General features: G+C 43.8%; 1 protein-coding gene across 1 annotated transcript in view; it reads left to right on the plus strand.

Moving 5' to 3' along the window:
• Positions 1–22551, plus strand: part of LOC306945110 (uncharacterized protein) — a gene marked incomplete at both ends in the record, with an annotated part of 84520 nt that overhangs the window by 20097 nt on the left and 41872 nt on the right. The window contains 33 exons of the mRNA XM_079533818.1: positions 184–378; positions 694–833; positions 2061–2184; positions 3486–3629; positions 4126–4316; positions 4863–4994; positions 5301–5375; positions 5643–5723; positions 5812–5838; positions 5961–6005; positions 6522–6590; positions 6688–6783; positions 7632–7658; positions 7824–7877; positions 8939–9019; positions 9532–9591; positions 9794–9829; positions 11112–11147; positions 12133–12165; positions 13427–13498; positions 14100–14159; positions 15054–15089; positions 15597–15677; positions 16390–16425; positions 17204–17248; positions 17369–17440; positions 17811–17846; positions 17957–17992; positions 18563–18613; positions 19435–19488; positions 20606–20644; positions 20944–20979; positions 21837–21962. Coding sequence (XP_079389944.1) covers positions 184–378; positions 694–833; positions 2061–2184; positions 3486–3629; positions 4126–4316; positions 4863–4994; positions 5301–5375; positions 5643–5723; positions 5812–5838; positions 5961–6005; positions 6522–6590; positions 6688–6783; positions 7632–7658; positions 7824–7877; positions 8939–9019; positions 9532–9591; positions 9794–9829; positions 11112–11147; positions 12133–12165; positions 13427–13498; positions 14100–14159; positions 15054–15089; positions 15597–15677; positions 16390–16425; positions 17204–17248; positions 17369–17440; positions 17811–17846; positions 17957–17992; positions 18563–18613; positions 19435–19488; positions 20606–20644; positions 20944–20979; positions 21837–21962 — 2426 coding nt within the window. The remainder of the gene's footprint in view (positions 1–183; positions 379–693; positions 834–2060; positions 2185–3485; positions 3630–4125; positions 4317–4862; positions 4995–5300; positions 5376–5642; positions 5724–5811; positions 5839–5960; positions 6006–6521; positions 6591–6687; positions 6784–7631; positions 7659–7823; positions 7878–8938; positions 9020–9531; positions 9592–9793; positions 9830–11111; positions 11148–12132; positions 12166–13426; positions 13499–14099; positions 14160–15053; positions 15090–15596; positions 15678–16389; positions 16426–17203; positions 17249–17368; positions 17441–17810; positions 17847–17956; positions 17993–18562; positions 18614–19434; positions 19489–20605; positions 20645–20943; positions 20980–21836; positions 21963–22551) is intronic.

The following is a 22551-nucleotide window of genomic DNA, read 5'->3' on the forward strand; positions in this document are numbered from 1 at the left end:
TGAAGTTAATTTCTTGTTGCTTTTGTTTTGTTTTGTTTTGTTTTGTTTTCCTAAAATTCTGTTGCTTTTCAAGGTAATACCATCATAACTAAGATGTTGACAGTGATGGGTTGATTGATGGACTAGATGATCTGAGTATCCTTTCCAACCTTAATGATTCTTTGATTCTATGTCGGCTGACAGCTGGACCTCACGGCGATTCACCTCCACTGGTCTCTCCCATGACTTCTGCAAAACAGGCTACCATGAGATCCCCATCTCCAAGCACTGTGAAGACCACTCCTCTTCCATTAGCCACCACTACATTACAACCAACCCCAAACACCCTCCTGTCATCTACCACAGCTTCTGCACCGCTGACAGCTCTCCCTGGGCCAAGTGAGCGTGTTATCTATGTTTGATTTCAGGATGAGGTAGAACTGGGTCAAACCACCAGGAATTACTTTTTTCCTCTGATCTCAGGAGCCAAAATCCTAGTCTTCATTCAGTATACAGTGAGAGTAGCCAGAGTTGGGGAAATTGGAGACACAAACCATATATAATGCAATTAAGCTCTCGGCACCATCCTGTGGGGTGAAGGTGCTTGCTCACCAATACTTGGCATCACAGAATATATTTGAGCTGGCATTAGTTTCATTGTTCCATGCACTCTAAGGCCCCACAACTTACAGAGATTCTCTCTTCTCTCTGCAGTCTGTGGCAAGTTCAAAGCAGACATTGGTTTCCTGGTGGATGAGTCCTCAAGTATTGGCTGGAGTAATTTCAACAAAGTGAAGGATTTCCTCTTCCGGATCATTTCCTATTTCCCTAAGATTGGGCCTGAAGGGACACAGGCAAGCATTTGTTATTCTGTTTCCTGAAGGTGATTTCTGTCCAAGTCTTTACCCATTGCTCACCTCTGCAGTGCCAGCAGTCTGCTCACTCATGCTGAGATTCAGAGAGGTTTTGACTAAAAACACACATCTAACAAAGACCAGAATAGAAATCTTCTAAATCTCAGCCTGAATCCCTATTTGTATGGAGATATTCCCATTGCTTGGTTATTAGGAATGCAAATTCCAAACCTATTGAAATACTATCCAGTTTATAGAGCCCAGTGATGTATCAGCCTTTGGGTGCCTTCCTGGGATCCTATTTCATCCCACATCCAATCCACTAATGAGAAGAAATCCCGATTCTCAATCTGTGGTATGAAACTTCTCAAGGGCAAAATGCAGCCCACAGTATTAAAACCATGACCAAGCAAAGCAAAGCTACAGGACTCCGTAAATATTTTATTTGGGGTCATTTGTGATTAATTAACATTCTATGTGAACTAGTCCATTGAAACAAGGACCTATGCAGCTTTCAGTTGAAAAGGAAATGGGAAGCTTCTTGCACTCTTTCCTTGTAGGCAGCCTTGAAGGTTTAGGCAAGTGATGAGTTTACCCTAATTTAACAAATAATTCTGGGGAGATGAAGCCACCTCAATTTAGGCTGGTATCACATGAACTGAGTAGCTGAGCTCTCTTTGCTGTCGATGGAGGATGAAGATTTGATTGAGGAGGGATGCACAGTGTCAGGGGAGATGTTGCTCCCACATATTCATGAGCTGCCAGAATTGTATTTCCCATCAGGTCTATATCTACCAGCCTGTGCCAAAATTTCTGGTGCCCTAGAGTACAAAATAGTACCTTGCCCATGCTTAAGTATCTGAATTGTAACATATGTGTTGTCTGTGAAATAGGTGTTTTTGTGCCTTTTTTTTTTTTTTTTTTTTAACCTTTAAGAAATACAGACTAAGGAATACCACTTATATTGCAGTGCCAGTGGTTGTGTTATCCACTCAAGATTTACTGAGTGATCAGTGAGTCATAGAATCATTTGAGTTGGAAGGGACTTTAATTAATGGCCATCTAGCCCAACTCTCCAACATTGAACAGGGACAGCTACAGCTAAATCAGTTTGCTCAAAACCTGGTTCAGCCTGACCTTGGATGTCTCCAAGCGATGACACCTTTGCTGTGCTCCTGAGCCCTCCACATCTCTCATCCTTTTGTTGGTTTTTTTTTTTTTTATCAGGTTGCTGTTGCACAGTATAGTGAGGAGCCCAGAGCAGCCTTCCACTTCAACCAGCACCAGGACCGCAAAGGTGCTCTAAAAGCTGTCAAGGAGCTACACTACCTAGGAGGCAACACAAAAACAGGTGTGTATGTGTGAGTCTATACATGTTGGGAAGCAATTTTGGGCCAAGACAGAGGGTCGAGGCCTGAGAAGGTGTATGAATATTTTGAACCAGTTTACCTAGTTAGAAAGTTACGGTCTAAAGTTCTGTAAAATTTGAGAGCAGAGAATTATATGTGTTTTTATTCCCAGGGATGGTCTATCCAACTAGTCTGGTGTCCTTTATTTGCGTCCTAGTTTTACTGCTGGGTTTCTCTTCATTGTTTTATAACCTTGAGGGAGATTTTTATACCTGGCTTGGAGACCTAGCCCATAAACATTAGATAAGGATGGATTATGCTGAAGCGTCCTTATTACCCTCTCCATGCACATTTTAATCAGCAAGTTCCAATGGTTATTGCTTTGCTACCCTAACAACAAAACAATGAACCTAGTCTTACTTTCATGACTTGCCATCACATAATGTTCTGTGTTTCCCCCTGTTGTACAAATAACACAGCTCTTCATCAGCTTCATTTCTCAGAAATTCAGAAACTTGTCTTATACTGTCAAAACCTCGGGCAACCCTTTCTACCTACACGTTCCCAGCAGGATGGTGGGGTATGCCTACTTCCTTGAAAGTACAAAAGCAATAATATTAAATTGAAGGTGGTTAGTTTTAACTTCTTTAAATGGCCCACCTAAATGTCTTCTAATCATTAAACATAAAAGGAAGCCTTGAGGAATCCACATATGTTAAATGAAGACTTGTAAACCTCATCCTGGCTCAATGGTATTGGTCAGGAACACATAGAGAATGCAATAATTTGGATGGGAAATCCAAATGGATAGGGAAAGTGGCTGTGCAACTGGGCAGACTGCAAACTCTTCAGTTACCTTGCCTCTAGTACTATTATTTTTTTGTGTGTGGGATTTGTGTCAACAGAGGCATTTTACCTCCCTTAGGAGTCCATGTTATTTTGGGGCTTCTTACCCATTTCAGCTGGAGGGAGAGACCTTTAGGAAACTTTCCTGGTCTTTCTAAGGAAATTTGGAAATGAGAATTCTGTGGTTTTTTTTCCTAAAATTTATGGAAAATGCTTCATATCTCCCGAATATATCTTTCCTTTTCCAAAACTATCTGCAGATTTCAACCTGAACCATTCCAGCCAGTCTGATTTACTGCTGTCTTCCTCCCTCAAAATGCATTGCCCCTCTTTAAGGTCTACTGGCTATTTATGAGGCCACACTGAATGCCCTCATCCCTCTGTGCATGGAATGGGAACCTTCCTGTACACTTAACACTTCTGTAGATTTAATTTGTTTCTCTCAACGTTTGCCCAGGTCGTGGTATAGCCTTTATGCTAAAGGAGTTATTCCAACCCTCCAGAGGGATGAGGCCAGAGTTCCCTCATGTGCTGATGCTTGTGACTGATGGGCGATCCCAGGATGATGTGTTGCCACCTGCCAGAGCAGCCCATGCTTTGGGTAAGAATTGCCCTATTGTGTTTCCCTAAGGCCTTGGATGTCCTCCATGTACAGCTAGGTGCTGACTTTCCAGAGGGTTTATGTGAATCCATAGAATCATAGGATCATAAAATGGCCTGGGTTGAAAAGGTCCACAATGATCATCCAGTTTCAACCCCCTGCTATGTCACCAGCCACCAGACCAGGCTGCCCAGAGCCACATCCAGCCTGGCCTTGAATGCCTGCAGGGATGGGGCATCCACAACCTCCTTGGGCAACCTGTCCACTTCAAGTGTATCGTTGGCTTTCATCACTTCTTCATCCTTTCTTCTTCCTGTTCCTGACTTGAGAACCTTTGTGTTGCTGTAACTCACACACACTGCTGCCAGTGAATTCTGTAGCAGCTAGTAGAATACCTAGTCCCATCAGAGGTTGTTAACAGCAAGGCTGTGGTGAGGGGTTTGGAAACTCTGATGTTAGACATTTTTGCTTCTGTTGAAAGAGTGATGTGTTTCAGGAATCCGCGTCATTGCTGTGGGTGTCTCGGGAGCTGACCCTGCTGAGCTCAACGACATTTTACTGCAGCAGAACCTCCAGAATGTTTTCTATGTGAGCACATTTGATGAGTTCCCCCATATCCTCCGAGAGCTAATAGAAGTCATTTGCTCTGACCTTCAGCCCTCAGGGGCCCCGCTGCCATCTGGGGAGGTGAGCTGCTTTACAGAACTTTGAATAAAAGAAATTATCTGGCATAGGTCATGTACAAGGACAATCTTCTTTCCAAACCAAACTTTCAAAGAAAGGAAGTAACAGATTCAGAATACTGGGTCCAATCCTGAATTCACCCACTGTCCAGTCCTGGCCATAGAATGATAGGGTCATTAAGGTTGGAAATGACCACTGAGATCATCTAGTCCAACCATCAGCCATCAACCCATCAGTGTGAAGAACAAAAACTTTGAAAACAAGGCAGTAGAACTGGGGAAGACAGAACAGAGCTTCAAATGTTTTGTCACATACAGCCCCTGCAGGGCCAAAGTATTTGAATGTATTATAAATATTTTGCCCTCTTCTAATTCTGATTTATGGATCTTTGGTAAGGATGCGTATGATGGGTTTTCTCTAACAGCTATTTCAGTGAATAGGCTGGCGACATGGAAGCACAGTAATCTCTTGAGACATGTTGAGGGCTGATTGTGATGTCTGGCCCAAAACCTGGTGGATCACCAGTCTAACCCAAACTCCACGCTGTAGGTTGCCAGACCTGAAGCTGACAAGCAATTGCCATTTGATGATACAGACAACAAGGTACACCTCCCCGATCCATCACCAGCTGAACCAGACATCCAGAAAGGAGTGGAGGCTTGTGGTCCCTGGTGTCTAAAGGTGAGGATTCCTTCACTGATTCACAGGAATGTAAATAATACATACAATCTTCAAGTCATCTAGGTTGGAGAAGACCTTCAAGACCACTATGTTCAACCACCAACCTGACCCACTGAGTCCCATCACTAAACTATATCCCTTAGTGAGGATAGGAACCAGTCCATAGTGGTAGAGCTTATCCCTCACTTCTGCTTTGTAAACAAGGCGCGTGCTAGCCTGTGTTTCATGGTCACATTCATTTGGTTTTATTTGCCATCCTTTGCTGAATCTATAGATCATTTCTTCCATTTTCCTTTTCCTTTCAAGAACTCCAGGGGCTCACCAGGTCGTGGAGGTTATGACCCATATGGGTTTACTATGAAGGGAGAGAAAGGAGAGAGGGTGAGTCCCTTTTCATTTGCTTGGTTAATTAATATACAATTAAATGACTAGTAACAACAAGGAGATCTTCAGATCTTTTTATGCTGGTGTTTTAATAAATGTTGCTCTATGCTGGCTTTGAAAATCAGGCAAAAAGGAACTTCTACATGTTTGTATTTACTGACAGCTGAGGATTCCCTCAAGCAGTGCAGGAAGCCAGTGATGCATTAAGACATTCAGGTTGGCAGGTCTGCAGCCATAACTTGCAGGCTATTATTTTTAATTTAGGGTCTACCTGGGAAGGATGGCATTCCTGGACTGCCAGGCAGACCTGGACGAACAGGTCCTCCTGGTCCCCCTGGACTCATGGTATGTGCTTGCTTTAGCAAACCCCATAAGAATGGCATTTAATGGAGAAGTGAGCATGACTCTCAATTCTCTCTTTCCTGTTTTGCAGGGTCTCCCTGGCATCCAAGGTGATGTTGTAAGTATTTTGAATGTAGTGAATATCATCATACAGAGGGAACCTAAAGCTTGGTCATTTCACAATGATGATTTTGTGGGTGCTTTGTGGTTTAATGTTTCATGATTTATTTTTAATTCCAGGGATCTCCAGGCTATCCAGGACCAGTGGGGCCAAAAGGTGACAGGGTGAGTTTCATTCCTGGGTTTATTTGCAAAAAAAGCTCGTATATTGCTGTGATCTCTTGTTTCTGAGCAGTTGCACAGGGATCTTTGGTGCATACGAACTTTTGAGTTATGTGTAACATCTTTAGTCATCATCTGTGGGAGTTGTCCTTCAGTTTGGCTAGGAGAAATTTAGTGTCTTCATGGAGAAAACTGCTCAGTTCTTATCACAGGTCCTTGGTATGTTTCAGTGGGATATTTGCAGTAGCAGGTAGCTGCTGGTTGAGTCATTCTGCATTTTTGAGAGTTTTCATTATGAATAAGCCTGTTTGTACATGTTTAAGACACGGAAAGGTAAGGTTTCAAGACCAGCTGTAAGCAGTTCCTAGAAGCAGCTGTCCTGTCCTTCCCTTGTCCCCAAATACTTGTTTCTACTCTTTCCTTGCACCCACTTGAGCTGTCTGTATGGCTGTGCCATGCCCTCTTTTGCCTGGATCTCCCAACACAGCTGAATGTGCATCTTTATTTCCTTGCTCACAGGGAGAACCTGGTTATGTCCTAGGAGGAGTGGAGGTGATTCCTGGCCGAAATGGGCACCCTGGTCCACCTGTGAGTATTGTTCCCTTCAGTCTGTGGCACTGACTGAGAGCAGCAAAGAATCTGGGAAAGATCACATCTCTATTTCCCCTGGTTTTCATTATTACAGGGACAGAAAGGACAGCCAGGGGTTCCTGGGGTAGCAGGACCACAGGGTTTACCCGGCTTACCAGGACCACAAGGGCCACCAGGCATCTCCATCAAGGTGAGCAAGGCTATCTGCACCATAGCTCTGTGATGCTCATCCCAGAAAGGGAGAATCTGCCTTAATCCAGAACCTCTAGATACTCTGCTTATTCGAGAGCCCTAAGACCACACGTTTCTTCTCTCCATCACGGGATGATCTCACTGAGACACAGAGGGATGAACTCTGCATGGCTTTCCTTGCCACCAGGACCCTGCTGTTCAACACAGCGGAGATCAGTAATGGAGCTTGTAATATAGTCAGCTTTGTCTGACATGAAAGCAGATTCAGTGGCCACTAAGACATAGAATCATTAAGGTTGGAAAAGACCTCCAAGATTATCTAGTCCAACCATCCATGCGCTGCCACTACCAATGTTGTCCACTAAACGATGTTCCTCAGTGCCACATCTCCATGTTTCTTGAACATCTCCAGGGACAGTGACTCCACCACAACCCTGAGCAGCCTGTTCCAGTGCCTGACCACTCTTTCAGAGAAGACATTTTCCCAATATCCATTTACGACTCTAGGTCCCCATGAAGGCTGTTCAGTAGCTGGAGTGAAATACCCAGGATTACTTGTGCTGTGCACAGCCAAAACTACATAAATAAAATGTGTCAAAAAGTCTCAGAAGAGTTAGAGAGACCTGAACTTCCCTCTTATCTATCCCAAGTGTAGTGGCTGATAAATTTTTCAGGCTGAGTCTGGCCCACGCAAGATAGCAGATACCTCTAATGAAGCTCAATTTCCTTTGAGAGTGGGAAGTTTTGGTCTCTGGGGCTGTCATCCTGCAGGAGATTTTGGCCAGGATCTAAATGCAGAGAGATTATTATCCTGCAGGAATACTCCTTGTCTTTTTTGTGTTTCAGGGTGAGCCAGGAGGTTCAGGTCTCAGGGTAAGTACCTGAGATTGACTTTCATGTTACTGTATGATGGCAATCTTCTTTTTTTATTATTTATAACTTACTCAATAGGTTCTGATTTCAATACTTTCCAGACGTCCAACCAGACCTGAAAGGATCAGTGGGACAAAATGTAAGATTGTTCTGTGCTTCATGCAGGGTCCTCGTGGAAGGAATGGCATCAAAGGGGACAGAGGAGGCATGGGAGAGCCGGTGAGTTGTCCATCAATGGTCAGTCACTATGGAAGAGCCATTGGCCATAATGGGAGGGGGCACTGGCCAGGGAACACCAGCTGTCACATAGGGTGGGTGGGGAGGGACAGCATCTACTGCCAGCTCATGTCAGCCACCACTGTGAGATGCTTTGATCTGCTGATGAGGACTGGCACATGAAGCAGGACCAATTAAGCATTTCTTGCATTGTAGTCTTCATCCTGCTGATCCCCCACTTGTGAATAACCAAAAGGAAAAAGTTAGGATCACAAAACAGACACTCATACTAAAAGCAAGGACGTGTTCTCATGGCTCAGAGCAAACCTGTGAGAACTACACCCATTACCGTGCTCACAATGACCACAAACCCTTTGACATGATCAATCATGCTGATGGACAATAGAAAATGCTACATGATCAAGGCTACTCCAAAGTGGCAGTGATTCCACCTTGAGTGCCTGTATTACCCATGGAGCAGCTGAGTGCAGCCTGGCACCTTCCCACATCCCAACTCTCTCCCCCTTTCAGGAGGACAGAAAAGAGCTTGGGCATGTCCAGAGGGGGCAATAAGGTGGCTCAAAAGTGTAGGATGGTAAACAGACTGTGCGGGTGGCAGATTTGGGACAAACAAAAAGGAAGTGACTCTTCACACAAGAAATCCCACATGGATATTTTCAGCGTCAGAAGAGAGACACAAGAAAAGAAATAGTCGATGGGGAGCTACTAAGGATAAAGAAACCATGTCCAGTTTGGAAAGCGTGTACAAATAATTCAAACTTGAGAGATGAGTACCCAGCCTCTATCTTCCCATACAGCAAACACTTCTGTTTTTCCCTTCCTGAGTGACCAATCATCCATAACTCATCTTGGGAGGGGGGAGATGGGGGACATCTTGGGTACACATAATCATCTCTGTAAATCCTCAATTGCAAAGCAACTGGTAAGACAGGCACATCAGGAAATATATTTCTCTGCTTGTGTTTCTGCAGACTTCTCTTTAGTATGATTGGTAACAAACAGTTTGAGAGAAGAAAGATGTGATAATGTATTTTCCTTTCCAGGGGAAACCTGGCTTGCCAGGCCCTGTAGGGCTGGATGGTGTCCCTGGACTGCCTGGACCAAAGGGAGAAAAGGGAGAAAAGGTCATTACTCTTATCAGATGCTTGTGAGATCCACCATCCCAAGAGGGATTTAAGAGTAGCTGAGATAAAGTAATATCAATGTGAAAATAAAGTGGAGATACATAGGGATTTTCCCCCATTCCCCTCTACTCCCAGCTCATATGTGCTCAAGTCTGTGCATGGTGGAGTAGTTGCTTCCTCTCCATCCAAGCTCTTGTTTTCTCTCTGTGCTCTTTTTTTCCACCAGTGGAAGATCTCTGCAGTTCCTGCTGCCTCCCAGCCCTGCATGCTTCCTATCCCCTGGATGGGACTGCTTCAAGTAGTCCCTGAAAACATCTCCAAATCACTGTGTGTGCCTTGTCTGAAGTTACTGGCTAGACATATATCTTAGCTAAATGGTTAGAGAGCCAATTTCTCACCTCCTCCTCAGCAGGAACAGAACTCTGAAGCAGACTGCAGGGTGGATAGGATATATCATACTTTGCAGTTTAGCATTTGGTACTTGTGTGCACAATGCTGTGCTTACCTTGCAGGGGATGGCAGGAATTGGCATTCCTGGCACTGCTGGCCCAAAGGGGGAAGAAGGACAGCAGGTAGGTTTGCCATTTTGCTGTGAGATTTCTGCTAAAATCCCCTTGGAGCGTTCAGTGTCTCCAGAGTCTTCTCCAGTACCTCTTCTGTAGGTTGCCCCTGGTGGGTACATCCTGTGGTTGCAAATGGAAAGGAATACAGAAAGTGAGTTTTAAAGTCTGAGCTTTCATTTTTTCTTTCTTTCTTTCTTTTTTTTTTTTTAAGGGGGTGATGGGCCCTCCAGGAGTACCTGGACCAAAGGTAGGTACCAAAACACTGAACCTGAGTCACTGTGCCTGGCACTAAAAGTGCCAAGGAAAGAAACCAGCTCTAATGATCATCATATGCTGTAGAAACGTGGGTCTCTTACTCAAAAGCAATGGAAATAATTCTGTGCAGTCATTGACCCATGGAAGTCACTGACCCATAACAGTCATTGTTGTGGGATGTTGGAGACATTGGAATGGCGGTGAGATGCACTGTCTTGGTAAGAAGTGCCCATCTTTTCCAGCTGTTGAGGAAAGAGGAAACCTTAGCTTGGCCAATTCTTTCAGCTTGCTCAAAGGCTTGAGGGCTGTGGGAAGGAAGGATTTGGGGGTCCTGGTGCTGTCAGAGGCAAAGGTCTGGACTACTGTATCTCCAGTCCATATCTGGCAATGCTGCTGTGAACCATAGGTAGATGAAGCATAGCAAGGACTGATCAGGAATGAACTCAAGAGGGCAGAAAGATGTCCTTGGATAGATGTTTGGTACCAGAACAAGACTGCAACCCAGCACACCAAATTTCCACAGGCCTTGCTCAGGAGACCTGAATTTCCCTAGCACAAGGGGTGCCAGGCATGTGTTCAGGTGGTACATAAGCCACCTCATTACTCTTCCAGGTTCTTATAGCTCTTGGAGGTGCAAACTCTTACAACCAGGTTGTATGGCTTTCTGCATGTCCCCTTCTACAAGTAGCTCAGGCATTGAGATGATGACCAATTAAATCTGAGCTGATTAACTTATTTCAGGTCAGATGAGGTCAAGAATATCCACTTTAGGTCAAATAAGGTCAAAAATATTCACCTTGAACCCAAAATAAATTCTTGCCATACTTTCAGGAGATGTGAAAAGAGAATGAAAAAAATAATCTCCAAAGAAATGTTTCATTCAACAAAATATTTTTCTTTGTTTTGCTGTGTTTTTGTTTTTTGTTGGTTTTTTGTTTGTTTGTTTGTTTGTTTGTTTGGGGTTTTTTTTTTGTATTTATCATAAAATGAAGGAGGGTTGTTACATAAAATGTAAGGTCATTGCAAGTGGTAACAACCAGCTTGCTGTTCATGCATTGCTCTTCATGATAGCAAAGATGTCTTTGAATTGCACAGTCCTGGTCCACACAAACAGATGCTCCATGGACTCCTCTTGAGGAAAAGCAAACCTTATTAGGGTGATCACTGGTGATGTTACCCATACCCAAGGACTTATAACTTACACTATACCCCACATATTGAAAATACTGAACCTGCTTTCAGTCTGGTGGAAATTCTCTTTTGATGTCTTATAGGGACTTCCAGGACCTCCAGGGCAGAAGGGAGTCCAAGTAAGTCAAATAGCAAGAGAATAGGTTTGACTAGCTCAGCTGAAGGTGTCTTGAATTTCTGCAGCTTGTAGACACGGTCAGGTGTGTTTATGGTGGGGCTACACAGAGAAGAAGCCAACAGGGAGTCAAGTGAGCATCCCTGGAAGCTCAGAATCTCCGCTCTGTTTTGCTCTTCTGCTCTTTTGCTCTTTTGCTTTTGCAGAACTGAGTTTTGAGTTGATTTCAGGAGTGTATGGAGGAGAACAATGAGCACTGCTGCAGATTGTTCACTTTATGTCATCTTGCTTTGCAAGGGAACACAGGATTTCCAGGCGCTCCAGCTCTGGGTGTAACTATGAGTGGATTACAGCCTTTCTTGTGCTATAGCCATTGAGCACCACCAACAGTTGTGCCAGTAGACCAAGGACCAAGGCAGATGTGTCCCACTAAACTTCAGAGAAAACTATAAGTCCTCACCCCTGACCCTTCAACCATGTCTTCTGCCGAGACCTATCACCAAGACAGACTGGTGCATCCTGCATGATATTTTATGATCAGGGGCATGCACTGCTGGTTTATTTCAGAGTAGCATTGGCAGAATTGATTTAGAGACAAAAGGTAGAAAGGCAGCTTTATAGTCCCTAAATCAGGGTCATAGTATAGACATGAAGATTCATTGCTGTCCAAAGGTCAGTCCTTGGTGTATATTAGCACAGGCTAAAGCAGCTATTTGCCAACTACCCTTTTGATAAGAATGATCCTTCAGTCTCATCCCTAGACCCAAAACCTGCTGAAGATGGTGGGATTCTGTCACAACCTTCACTGAGTTTGGGATTTAGCTTGTATCCCTGTTGGGCATTTTATGATCCACTGTAGGTGATGCATTTCTTATCCCATAGCAAGGCTGACATTATCTTGTTTAGGAAGAGGCCATATGAGCCTCTTCTTCGAAAGGGAGACTATTGCCTAAATAAGAGGGTACTTCTGTGATTTATTTTATCCTCAGGTTTTGGGGCCACCAGGCAAGAAAGGTGTCAGGGTAAGTCCACTAATTAGTGCTGCTTGAAATTTAGATAAAACTTTGCCTGAAAAAGGGAGGGCTGGACTGTGTTTCACTGCCTGAATCATATATCCCTTGTGATAGATGGGAGAGGAGAGGTTGGAAAAATAGTGGTAATCTTGCCCTGCTGATAATTCTTTTGCTTTTATTAACATTTTGTGCCTGTCATTCTCCTTCTGTCTCTAGTCCATGGGGAAATTTGGTATTTCCATGTGCTAGTTTTAGGACATAGAGTTCACAGAAGCACAGATCCAGCCTACACACAGAAGTTACTATCCAGACAAGGAAGGCATTGACATTAAACCATAGAATAGATGAGGCAGGAGGGAACTTCTAGGGGTCTCTAGTCTTACCTCCTCCTTAAAACATGGCCAACTTCAATACCAGGTCAGATTCCTTCAACCATTTAGAAAGCATGTCCAATGGCAGAGAGTTCCCAAGTACCTGAGGCTCTGAGCCAGTGATTGGCCTCTCCATGACTGGAGGAATCTGAATTTCCCAAATGAGAGTGATTCCTGAGATAGAACTATTCCCTGACTGTTGGCCATATTGTGCATCTGCTCTATAGTGCAGCACAAATTGTTCACTTCTGCAAAGTTTTTGTGGTTGTACAGGGCCTGGAGTATTTAAAACACCTTTTTTTTTTTTTATTATTCTTTATAATTCATTATATTTTATAATGTCAATCTGCAGAGAAATAAAAGATCTCTCTTATCTTTGCAAGGAGTATTTACTGCAGGAGAAACTCCTCTTGGCTTTTTGACTCCTGGCATTCATGAAATTATCTTCATACTTCCCTTGCCCTTTAGAGATAACGAGTTCTGCCCTTCTCTCTGAACTTGAATGTTGGAGTCACCTCCATTCATTGATTTTATTCTCCAGACTGCTTAATAGTTGTTATCAAAATATTTCTCTTCTTTTAGTCTCAATGATGTTAGGTAATGACCTTGGGCCTGAATTTTATCTTGCTTGATACTACTCTAAATCCACATAGCACTTCGTAGTTGTGTAGAAGCCCCAAGTACTAAAGGGAAAACTTCAATAGAAACCCAAAGAGGAATGGGGTGGATGGACTGAATGGAAGGATGAATGGTATGGATGGATGGATTGGATAGATTTCCCAACAGAATGGATTTTCAGAGTGGATTGAAAGTGCAGAATGTAGCTTTAGCAAGCCACTTGAAAATGGCTTGGTTTTCCTGCATGGTGTTACTAGCTTTTGGGTTGTTTTCATACATAGGGAGATATTGGACCAACAGGGGCCCCAGGACCACAAGGAGACAAAGGAATACAAGGAGACAAAGGAGAGAAGGTAACATACTTGCTCTTGTTCTCTGAACATTTTCAAGAGAGGGGTAGGTGTGGCACTTAGGGATGTGGTTTGGTTTTTAGATTGATGGTTGAACTAGATGTGGTCATTTCCAACCTTAATGATTCTATGACTCATGTCTTGAGTTTGGAAGCTGCTCTTGCAAGACACTGCATCATCTCCCTTTGCATCTTGTTTAGAACCAAGCACAACATTAGCAAATAATTCCCAACAGTTGTAGCAAGGAGGAGGATCAGGCTGGCCCTTTTGGGACTGCAAAGTGATAATGGGTTAGAGATAGCTAACAATTAATATGGCACAGGGCATGCTACCATGAATGAAGAGTGGAGTGGGACAGTGTCTCCACAACTAATGAAAGGCAATTGAAGAATAGTAGCCAAGGTGTGCAAATTTCAGATGGGGAAATTGAGACACTGGGTTTCCTAAGCCATGTTTCAGTGAAAGTTGTCTCTCCACAATAGCATCTCCTAGAGGTGGCAAGCAGTGTGTTTGGGAGGGGAGAAGGATGTGATAGCTATACAGAGAGCTGGAAGGTGAGACTGGCAGAGGATTTACACTATGTCAATGTCATTGATTTTTTCAGGGAAGTCCAGGTTTTGGCATTCCTGGTCAACCAGGGCTGAAGGGAGACACAGGGGACAGGGTAAGTGGGGCAACACACTGGGTGTGAATAGGGAACAGCTAAAGAGACAAATCAGAAACAATTTCTCAATCACCTCCATGCATATGAGCTCAATGGCTGTCACTCAGAAGGCCAGTCATCGTCAAATTAATACCACACTGATAATGAGAAGCTGAACTGTCACTCTGTCTTTGGTGCTCCCATGCTGATCATGTGTTACGGAGCAGTCTGCACCCAACTGTGGAAGGCAATGCAGAACACTCCTGACTCTAGAAGAAAGCATGGAAAGTCAAAGATCATCTGGGAACTCTGTGGGGAACAAAACCAAGGAAGCCCAATTTCCAATGGCTTTGTGTCCTGACATGGTTTAGTGAGCATGATGGTGATGGGCTTGGTGACTGTTGGACTAGAGGTTCCTAGTGATCTTTTCCAACTTTAATTATACTATGATTCTATGAAAGGAAACTTGACCTTTATCTTCCTGACTTATGTGTCAAAGGTGCGAGAATCTGGTGGTTCCCACTTGTGTTCACTAATATCTAGTGAGGGTTGAGTTTGTGTTTCCTCCTATGAGAATATTAATAGTCCATTTTGATTTACTCCAGCAATGACTTGTAAAATTCAGAATCTTTGAGATCCCCACCCCTCTATCAAAGTCAATGGTTTTAGAAGTGGTGAAGACAGATGCATCTAGATAGTGTGTGCTTGCAGTAGCCCTTCCTCTCCTGGGACACCATATGGTTTCTCCTTCTCTGCATCATACTAATCTTTTCCATCTGCTAGTACCTGCAATCAAGGAGCGGCTTTGCAGCATTAAGTCTGATGCTGACCCTTTAGATATGGCGAAGGACCCTTATCTGAAATTTTCCTACTTGGTTACTCTGACCATGTGACTAATAGTGTCTATTTCTGCAGGGAAACGTAGGCTTGTCTGGCAGACCAGGTTACAAGGTGAGTATATGATGCAGTGATTGCAGCACTGTTTCATGACTGATATCTGTGTCACTCAACATAACTTGAGTCAGTGAAGTTTTATCTTTGCTGTGGGAGTAGAGTCAAGATGTGAGGGGCATTCAAAAGCTGAAAAGTTTGAACAGATCCTGCTTTGCTGGAGTCTCCATGTGACGCACAGAGCCTTGCACAGGTAAACAATGACAAGATGACATGGCAAAGGGCATAAGTTCTACAAATACTGTCTTGTAGGATTTATGAGCAATGGCTGCTTGTGGGATCTGAATGGGCCAATCTTAAGATAGATGTTTCCATCCGAGGCCTGCTAAGCAAAAAAGCAGAACACAGCCTTTCCCAGTGCAGGGTAGATACTCTGAGCCCAAACTTCAGCCAGCAGTGTGGAAGCAATTGCATGGCCATTGTGCCGTGAGCCTGTCCCATGATGTCTAAAGTGACAGCACTATGAAATACACAAGAGGAACATAACAACTGCCTTGCTTTCTTTAGGGGGAAATAGGTCCGAAGGGAGAGAAGGGTGAACCAGGATTACCTGGGAAACCAGGCGAGACCGGCCTAAGAGGTAAAGATGTAAGTAGAAGCTACAGGTGGATGGTTATGCTGATACAGACTGGGCCAAGCCAACAACCCTAGGTTATGCCCTTGCAGAATTAGGAGCAAGAGACAACATGGGACCAGTCAGAAACACACATCTTACATAAGTCTGTCTGGGGAGGGGAAGAGACAAGTCTCAGCCCAATAGTGGCCAGCAACATGAGTCTAGGCAGGCTGCCTCAAATTAAGCATGGTGGGTTGTTCATCAAGGGATACACCTTCTTATTTGCTCTGTCTTTTCACAGCAAATGAGAAGATGGATCCTTTTCAGGGTATTTTTCAGGCTCTGTTTTGGGGTGAATTCTCTTTACCTTTGGTCAAAGTGAAATGAGCACACAGCACCATAGTTGACTTGCTATTCAACATGGTGAGCTTTTTTTGTCGTTGAATCAGTGTTAAGTACAAGAACGACCATGGTGTCACACCAGCCCTGACTATTTTTTTTTTACGGTACAATAGATCCCTCTTTCAGTCAATCAAGGTGGCATTCCCCAAGAGCTTCATGGTGGGTTCAGGTAAACCTTTCCTACCATTAGTCACTGAAGACTTTCCTTTAGTCCACAGGGCTGAGTTGATGCCTGAGCATCAAGTGGAATAGGACCACCAAGAGAAGACTCGAGGAAATTATAGTGAAAATAAAATGGTTACAAGGCTAAATGTAACCTAGCATTTTTGCATTGTGTTTTAGGGAGAACCAGGGAAGAAAGGCATCTCTGGGATGAAGGTAATCAGGGGGATTTCCAACTCTTCTGGGGTTGTGTAGGTGCCAAAGACAACAGCCTCACTCATGAGTGCAGTGGGTACAGCAGTGTAGGAGAATGGTAGTACTTAGGGTGAAGTTTCCTTGTAGCCCAGAATCTCTTCTCCAGTTAATTAAGCATGAGTTAGTTGAACAGTATCTGCAAAACCTGTCCCTTTGATTTGCTTTGAAGCCAACTCCTACTTATTTTATTTTCTGTTGCCTTGCCCTTGAATTACATGAGACTATGAGAAGAATACTCATTATATTTCCTATGACTTTATTTTGTTTCAGGTTTGATTTTTCATCTTCTAAAGCTAAAGGATGAAAAAGAAAGGCCAAAAAGAATCAAGTCGTGTTTCATTTGGGAGATAGTTCTTTATGCTCAGCAGCAGAAAGCAGATTACAGCAACTCACAGTGGGGTCTGGTGGAAATTACCCCATTTCCTCCATAGATATGAGTAGTCTGATGTTACCATATACTTTCAACTCCATTTACTCCAACACTAGGGTAGATCCAAAACATCAACCCTGGTTAATTATAATTCAGATCCCCATAGGGCTGTCTTGGTACCAACTTTAAAAGCATTAATTCCAAAGAGGAGACCCTAGCTGCTTTGGAGCCATTGGAATAGTAGCAGGGCTTGGTTCTCACCCTCTAAAATATTTTCTCTATGTGAAAGTGCAGTAAAATTAGTACCACCAGTGAAGGTTCAGGCTCGAACAAAGAAGGCATTTTAAAGCTTCTACTTCTCTTTTTTAGGGAGAAGCTGGTGCCCCAGGAGAACCAGGAGAGAGAGGAATGAGGGTAATAATTGTTGTTATCATAATTTTCTGCCTCGGTGAGCATTTTTCTTGTTTGCTTCCCTTTTTGGAACTGCTGGATGTGTTCTCTTTCTGATTGTTTCTCTGAACCTTTTCTCATTAGGGTCCACTTGGACTCCCAGGACGACCTGGAGAGCAGGGGATAAAAGGCGACCCAGGAGAACCTGGAAAGGATGTAAGGCAAATCCTAAAAGGGCAGTTGCACCTGTGTTCTGTCTGATCTCCTTCTAACAGCTTAGGAAAACACTGGTTAACAAAGGGACAGAGATCTTAAGGATGTGATGTTTCTAAACTCTGTGAAAATGAGCAACTGAATGGGAGAAAGTCCCTAATGAGCCTACCTGCTGAGGAAGAGGCTACAGTCACACCCCTTATTAAATATCAGAGTTCCTCTGCAGGAGTGAGGGTGAATTCCAGATTTTATTAGCTTTGCTGCTCAAGGAAGGGTTTGTTAGCCTATTGAAGGCTGTGCCAGCTCGAAGATGCTGAGACTCCCCTCCCCTACCACAGCTTGTTCTCATCCTGCCTCTCTCTCCCCTTCCTAGGGAATTACTGGAGAGAAGGGAGACAAGGGTGAATCTGTAGGTTTGCACATTCTCATTTATAAACTTGCATGATAGAATGTCTGTTTGGTGGCTAAAATGCTGAATTGTACCACTCACTCTTTTTATGGGGTATTGTATCTTCACAGGGTATGCCTGGGTTGCCTGGGACTCCTGGAAGTATTGTGAGTATTGCCTTCTTCTGCTGACTTATGCATTTTGCATTTATGCATCAGGAAAGGGATATGTTGATGATTAGACTAGATGATCTTATTGGTCTTTCCAACTTTAAGGATGCTTTGATTCATTTTTGAGATTTATCATGAATCCTGGGTACTACAGGGAACACAACACACTGCCAGAACATATAGTATATGCTGTAGAGCAATTTACCTCTTAGCCTTATCAGAAGAGATAAAGCAGTACAGCTAGTTCCTCTGCATGTGGTCAAATGAATGTCACTCCAAACCATTTATCATTGGTCATGCAAGAAGCTCATGACACAGAAGAGAATAAAACCTGGCTGTGAACTTGAACTTTGGAAACATAGACACAGATACCAACATCACAACCACCCTGAATCTCTGATACATGAGCAGGAGGAGGATACACTGGCTCCCTTTTGTTTTGAGTCCAAACACAGCATGTTCACATCGCTGGTTGAGCTGCTGGCTTTGTGCCTATGGTTTATCTGGGATAAGAAGCACGTGGAGATGAGACATCTTCCTTCACCAGGTTTCTTCCATCTATTGCAGTTGTCTTCTCTGGAGAATACCATCGTCCTGAAAGGGGAAAAGGGGGAAAAGGTATTTTGCTTAAAAATATTTGTCTTGAAGCTGAATGTGTAACTATTTTGCATTTCTGAGATGTTGCGTAGCTTCATTGCTTTTATAAGACAAAGTCTGCAAACACATCCTGAAACTCTCAAGCAAATTCTTGCTGTTCCCACCTTCAACAGCAAAGCTACTTCAAAATTAATGTATCACTTTTGAAGATTCCAACAAAAGGTGAACATCAATTCTCCTTTCAAGACCCTTGTGTTTTTGCAGGGCAAACGAGTTAACTCAGTAATTAGGGAAATACATTCAGGTTCTGAAGTTCGCTGTCAGCCTGTTTGGCTTAAAGGGAATAAGATGATTTGGATGCCAGAATGGCTCCGGCGTTTTTTCTAGCACAACAAGTATATTGCTATTACAGAAGCTCCCTTGCTATAGCAATAGCTCTGCTTCTGAGTGGGTAAGAGGAGATTTTATCTAGTGCTTGAGTGGGTCCTATTCTATCCAATAGAATGGATCCAGCACAGATGGAAGCATCAGTGAAGGGCAGTTATGGCATTATTAACCAAAGTCATTATCAGGGAAAAGAATCAATAGAAAAGGTCTCAGGCATGGGAACTCCTCTCAAGGACCTAAATAGTGTATTTCGAGTGAAGAACAGAGATACTCCTGATTTTTCCTTAATTATGTGAGTCAGTGAGATAGTTGGAAGAAAAGGCTGGTTGGTCCATGTGGACGAAGACTTGGATGTTGTTAGTCTGAGGCCAGTACATGGGAAACACCGTAATGTGCAATGATCACTGTGAATTTTAGAGGGGATAAAGAACTAATATGTTCCTGCTGGCTTACAGGGAGACCGAGGGAAGGATGGTTTGAAAGGTGAAAGAGGTCCTCCAGGCCCAAAGGTATGTTCTCAGATGTATGGAAGGATCTTTGCATTGGTGCCATTGGGTTGGGTTGGCCAGAAGGGAAGAACACCTATCTCAGATCTCTTATTCCCCAGAATGTTGGGTTTTTCAAAGTCATGAGTTGGGCTTGTAAACTTGTGTATGTACAGTGATGCTGTAGTTCTACAACTCCGTTTGGTAAATATACAATATTTAGGCAGGAAGATGTTCAGAAGCCGGATGAGATATACTTCTAGGGCCTTCCTGATGCCCTTCATTCCACCGGAATCTGTCAATGCAGAAACCAGATTTCAGTGAAATGAAGCCCATCAGAGAGGCAGCTCAGCTCCCTGTCTCATCAGAGCTCCTTCCCCTACCAGAGGAGATCCAAAGCTGCTACAGCTTATCTGGCATTTCATCCATGTCAGCAGCCCAGGATCACTCACCTGAAGATCCACATCACGCTGGATGATGGCAAGGAGACACAGACAGCCCTGTAGACAACCTGTAGACAACCTGTCCTTGGGACTTGCATATGGAAGTCCACACTTAAACCTATCAGAGACATTTGACCCAGATCAAATGTGGTAGTGTGAAGGACCAGCAGGACCGCAGCCACCTCTAAACGGGACCACCAACCTTGGGAGCAACTTGCCCATCCTCTGCCTTGCTGCCATCTCCACACAATTGCTATTGTAGTGGCAGCATTTGTGGCAGTGAAGGACCATCCAGATTTCACTGTTTACATATTTTATGAACGGCTGAGGACCAGTTTTCAGGTATCTGTCCCTCCTTTCAATAAAGAATTGCATAACTCCGGTGGGAAACATTGCTAATTCAGTACAAAACACATTCCCCCAGCCAAGGAGATGGTGCAGAGCTCCATTCCAAGAATTTTTTTTGGCAATGCCCTGGTCCATCCCTGCACTATAAAACACAACCACTAGCTGTGTCTGGTGGGAGGGGAAGGAGCCAATTTATCAGGGTGGGATTTAAATCCTCCTGTGAATCAACAAAAGGGAATTTGTTCGGGGTAATGGAGCAGGATAGCAGCAAAGCAAGGGCCAGATTTCTGTGACCTCTGCTCATTCTTTATGCCCGTCATAAGTAATGAATTGTTCTTGTTCATTTGAAGGGAGAGCCTGGTCCACCAGGAAAAGGAGTGGAAATGAAGGTAAGGAAAATAAAAACTACAGAAGATAATAATGTTGGAAACACCTTCCCTCTGCCCGTGTTCAGGATATCAGAGGAGACCTTATGAATGCACCAGGCTTAGCCATCACCACCTGCAAGACTAGCTCCCTAGGTTGGAGTGGAAAGATATCACTGTGTTCAGTCTTTTGAGAAATGCCATTTTCTTACACCCAGTGCTTCCCAGAGCACTGAAGTCAGGCTCCTGCTCAGAGGGGGACGTTTCTGCTGCTCTTTGAGTCAGAGCTTTGGTTGTATTCTTACACTGTTTTCTTCTTTCAGGATCTGGAGAGACTTTTTGAAGAAAATGGTATCAAGGTAGGTAATGCTCTGACTTTCGTTCTGATAAGATGACTCCAATAACTTTTCTACCTATCCCCTGTGGCCTTCTGGAGATGACATGTGCAGCTCCCAGTCCATCACTGGCACTCACAAGAAGTCAGGGTTATTAGATTTCACTTTACAACTTTCCATGTGTATATAACTTCTTCTTGGTCAGCTTTGCTCCTGCTCCATTATGGGGTAAACGGGGGCTTTGAGGCCCATGTGAAATTGAGATCTTAAAAAATGCCCACTTAGAGCTTGGTGCTACCACTTGGCTTAGCTTGTATGAAGTGTACTTCAGTTCTGCATCTGCAGAGCCAAGAAGAAGAGAGCCACAGAGCTCTGTTGTACATGTTGGTCATATTGTCTATCTTTAGCATGAAGTTGGGGTTTCTCCTTTGCTGATAACCCAAATCACAGTGTACACACTTTTTAGTGTGTAATACAGCCATGGTGTCATTCCAGTCTCATGGCAGTCAACAAGCTCAGTAATTGTGATGAGCCCCAGCTTTTAGTGTCTCATTAACTACACCTTTATAGATCAGCTCATCGCCCTCAGCTCCTTATTGTAAGCCCTGGAGAAGTAAGTAAGGGAGATGAGGATCTGACTTATCTAATCAAGTGTAGGGGGATTTATTTAGAATGCAGAGAGCCATTGCATAACTTCCATCAATCAATTCCTAGATGCCCAAGCCATAAGCACTTACATTTAGATCAACTGCTGGCACTCAGGGCCAAATGCTCTGTTACCCTCTTGGAAATGCATCAGTCATCATTCCAGGTTGGCTATAGCACTGTTATTTCTTGGTGATGGGAGAGTGACAATAAACTATGGCCTCTGTTGGTTGCAGCTGGCATTGTTGAAGCACCTCTCCAACGTGATCCTGCAGGAGGGGCTGGATTGGCTGATGCAGCACTTGGGCAGCTCTAAGACCGCCAGGAGAAAGCAGGCATTTCCATACACACCCAAACATGGTGTGAGTATTTGTCATCTTCAGGGCATGGACAGACCTAGAAGGAAATGAGACAATGAAGGCTTCAAGGTCACCTCAGTCATCCAGTTTATAGTGACTTGCAGGCATGTTAATCTGAAAAAGGCTAAAGGCTCACACCAGGAAGGTTTGTTGGATTGGAATTGGGATTTGGAGAGCAAAGCAGCTGAAAACATGAGAAATGATCACAAAGTTGGCTTCAAAAGTAAAGGACACGGAATAGCCTGGGTAGGAAGACTTGGGATCCCACTGAGATGCATCCTAGAGTCTTGAGGGAATTGGCTGATGTAGTCACCAAGCCACTCTTGATGATATTTGAAAAATCATGGTGGACAGGTGAAGTCCATGGTGACTGGAAAAAAAGTCACTGTGCACCCATTTTTAAGAAGGGTAGAATGGACAACTCAGGAAACCGCAACCTGTCAGCGCCATCCCTGTGCTGGGGAAGATCATGGAGTAGATCCTCCTGGAAGCTATGCTAAGGCACACGTAAGACAGAGGGGTGATACAGGACAACTAGTATGGCTTCACCAAGAATAGGGCCTTCCTGACCAACCTAGTGGCCTACGATGGC

This window comes from Tetrao urogallus (genome assembly GCF_951394365.1).
Source record: "Tetrao urogallus genome assembly, chromosome: 1".
Lineage (NCBI taxonomy): Eukaryota > Metazoa > Chordata > Aves > Galliformes > Phasianidae > Tetrao > Tetrao urogallus.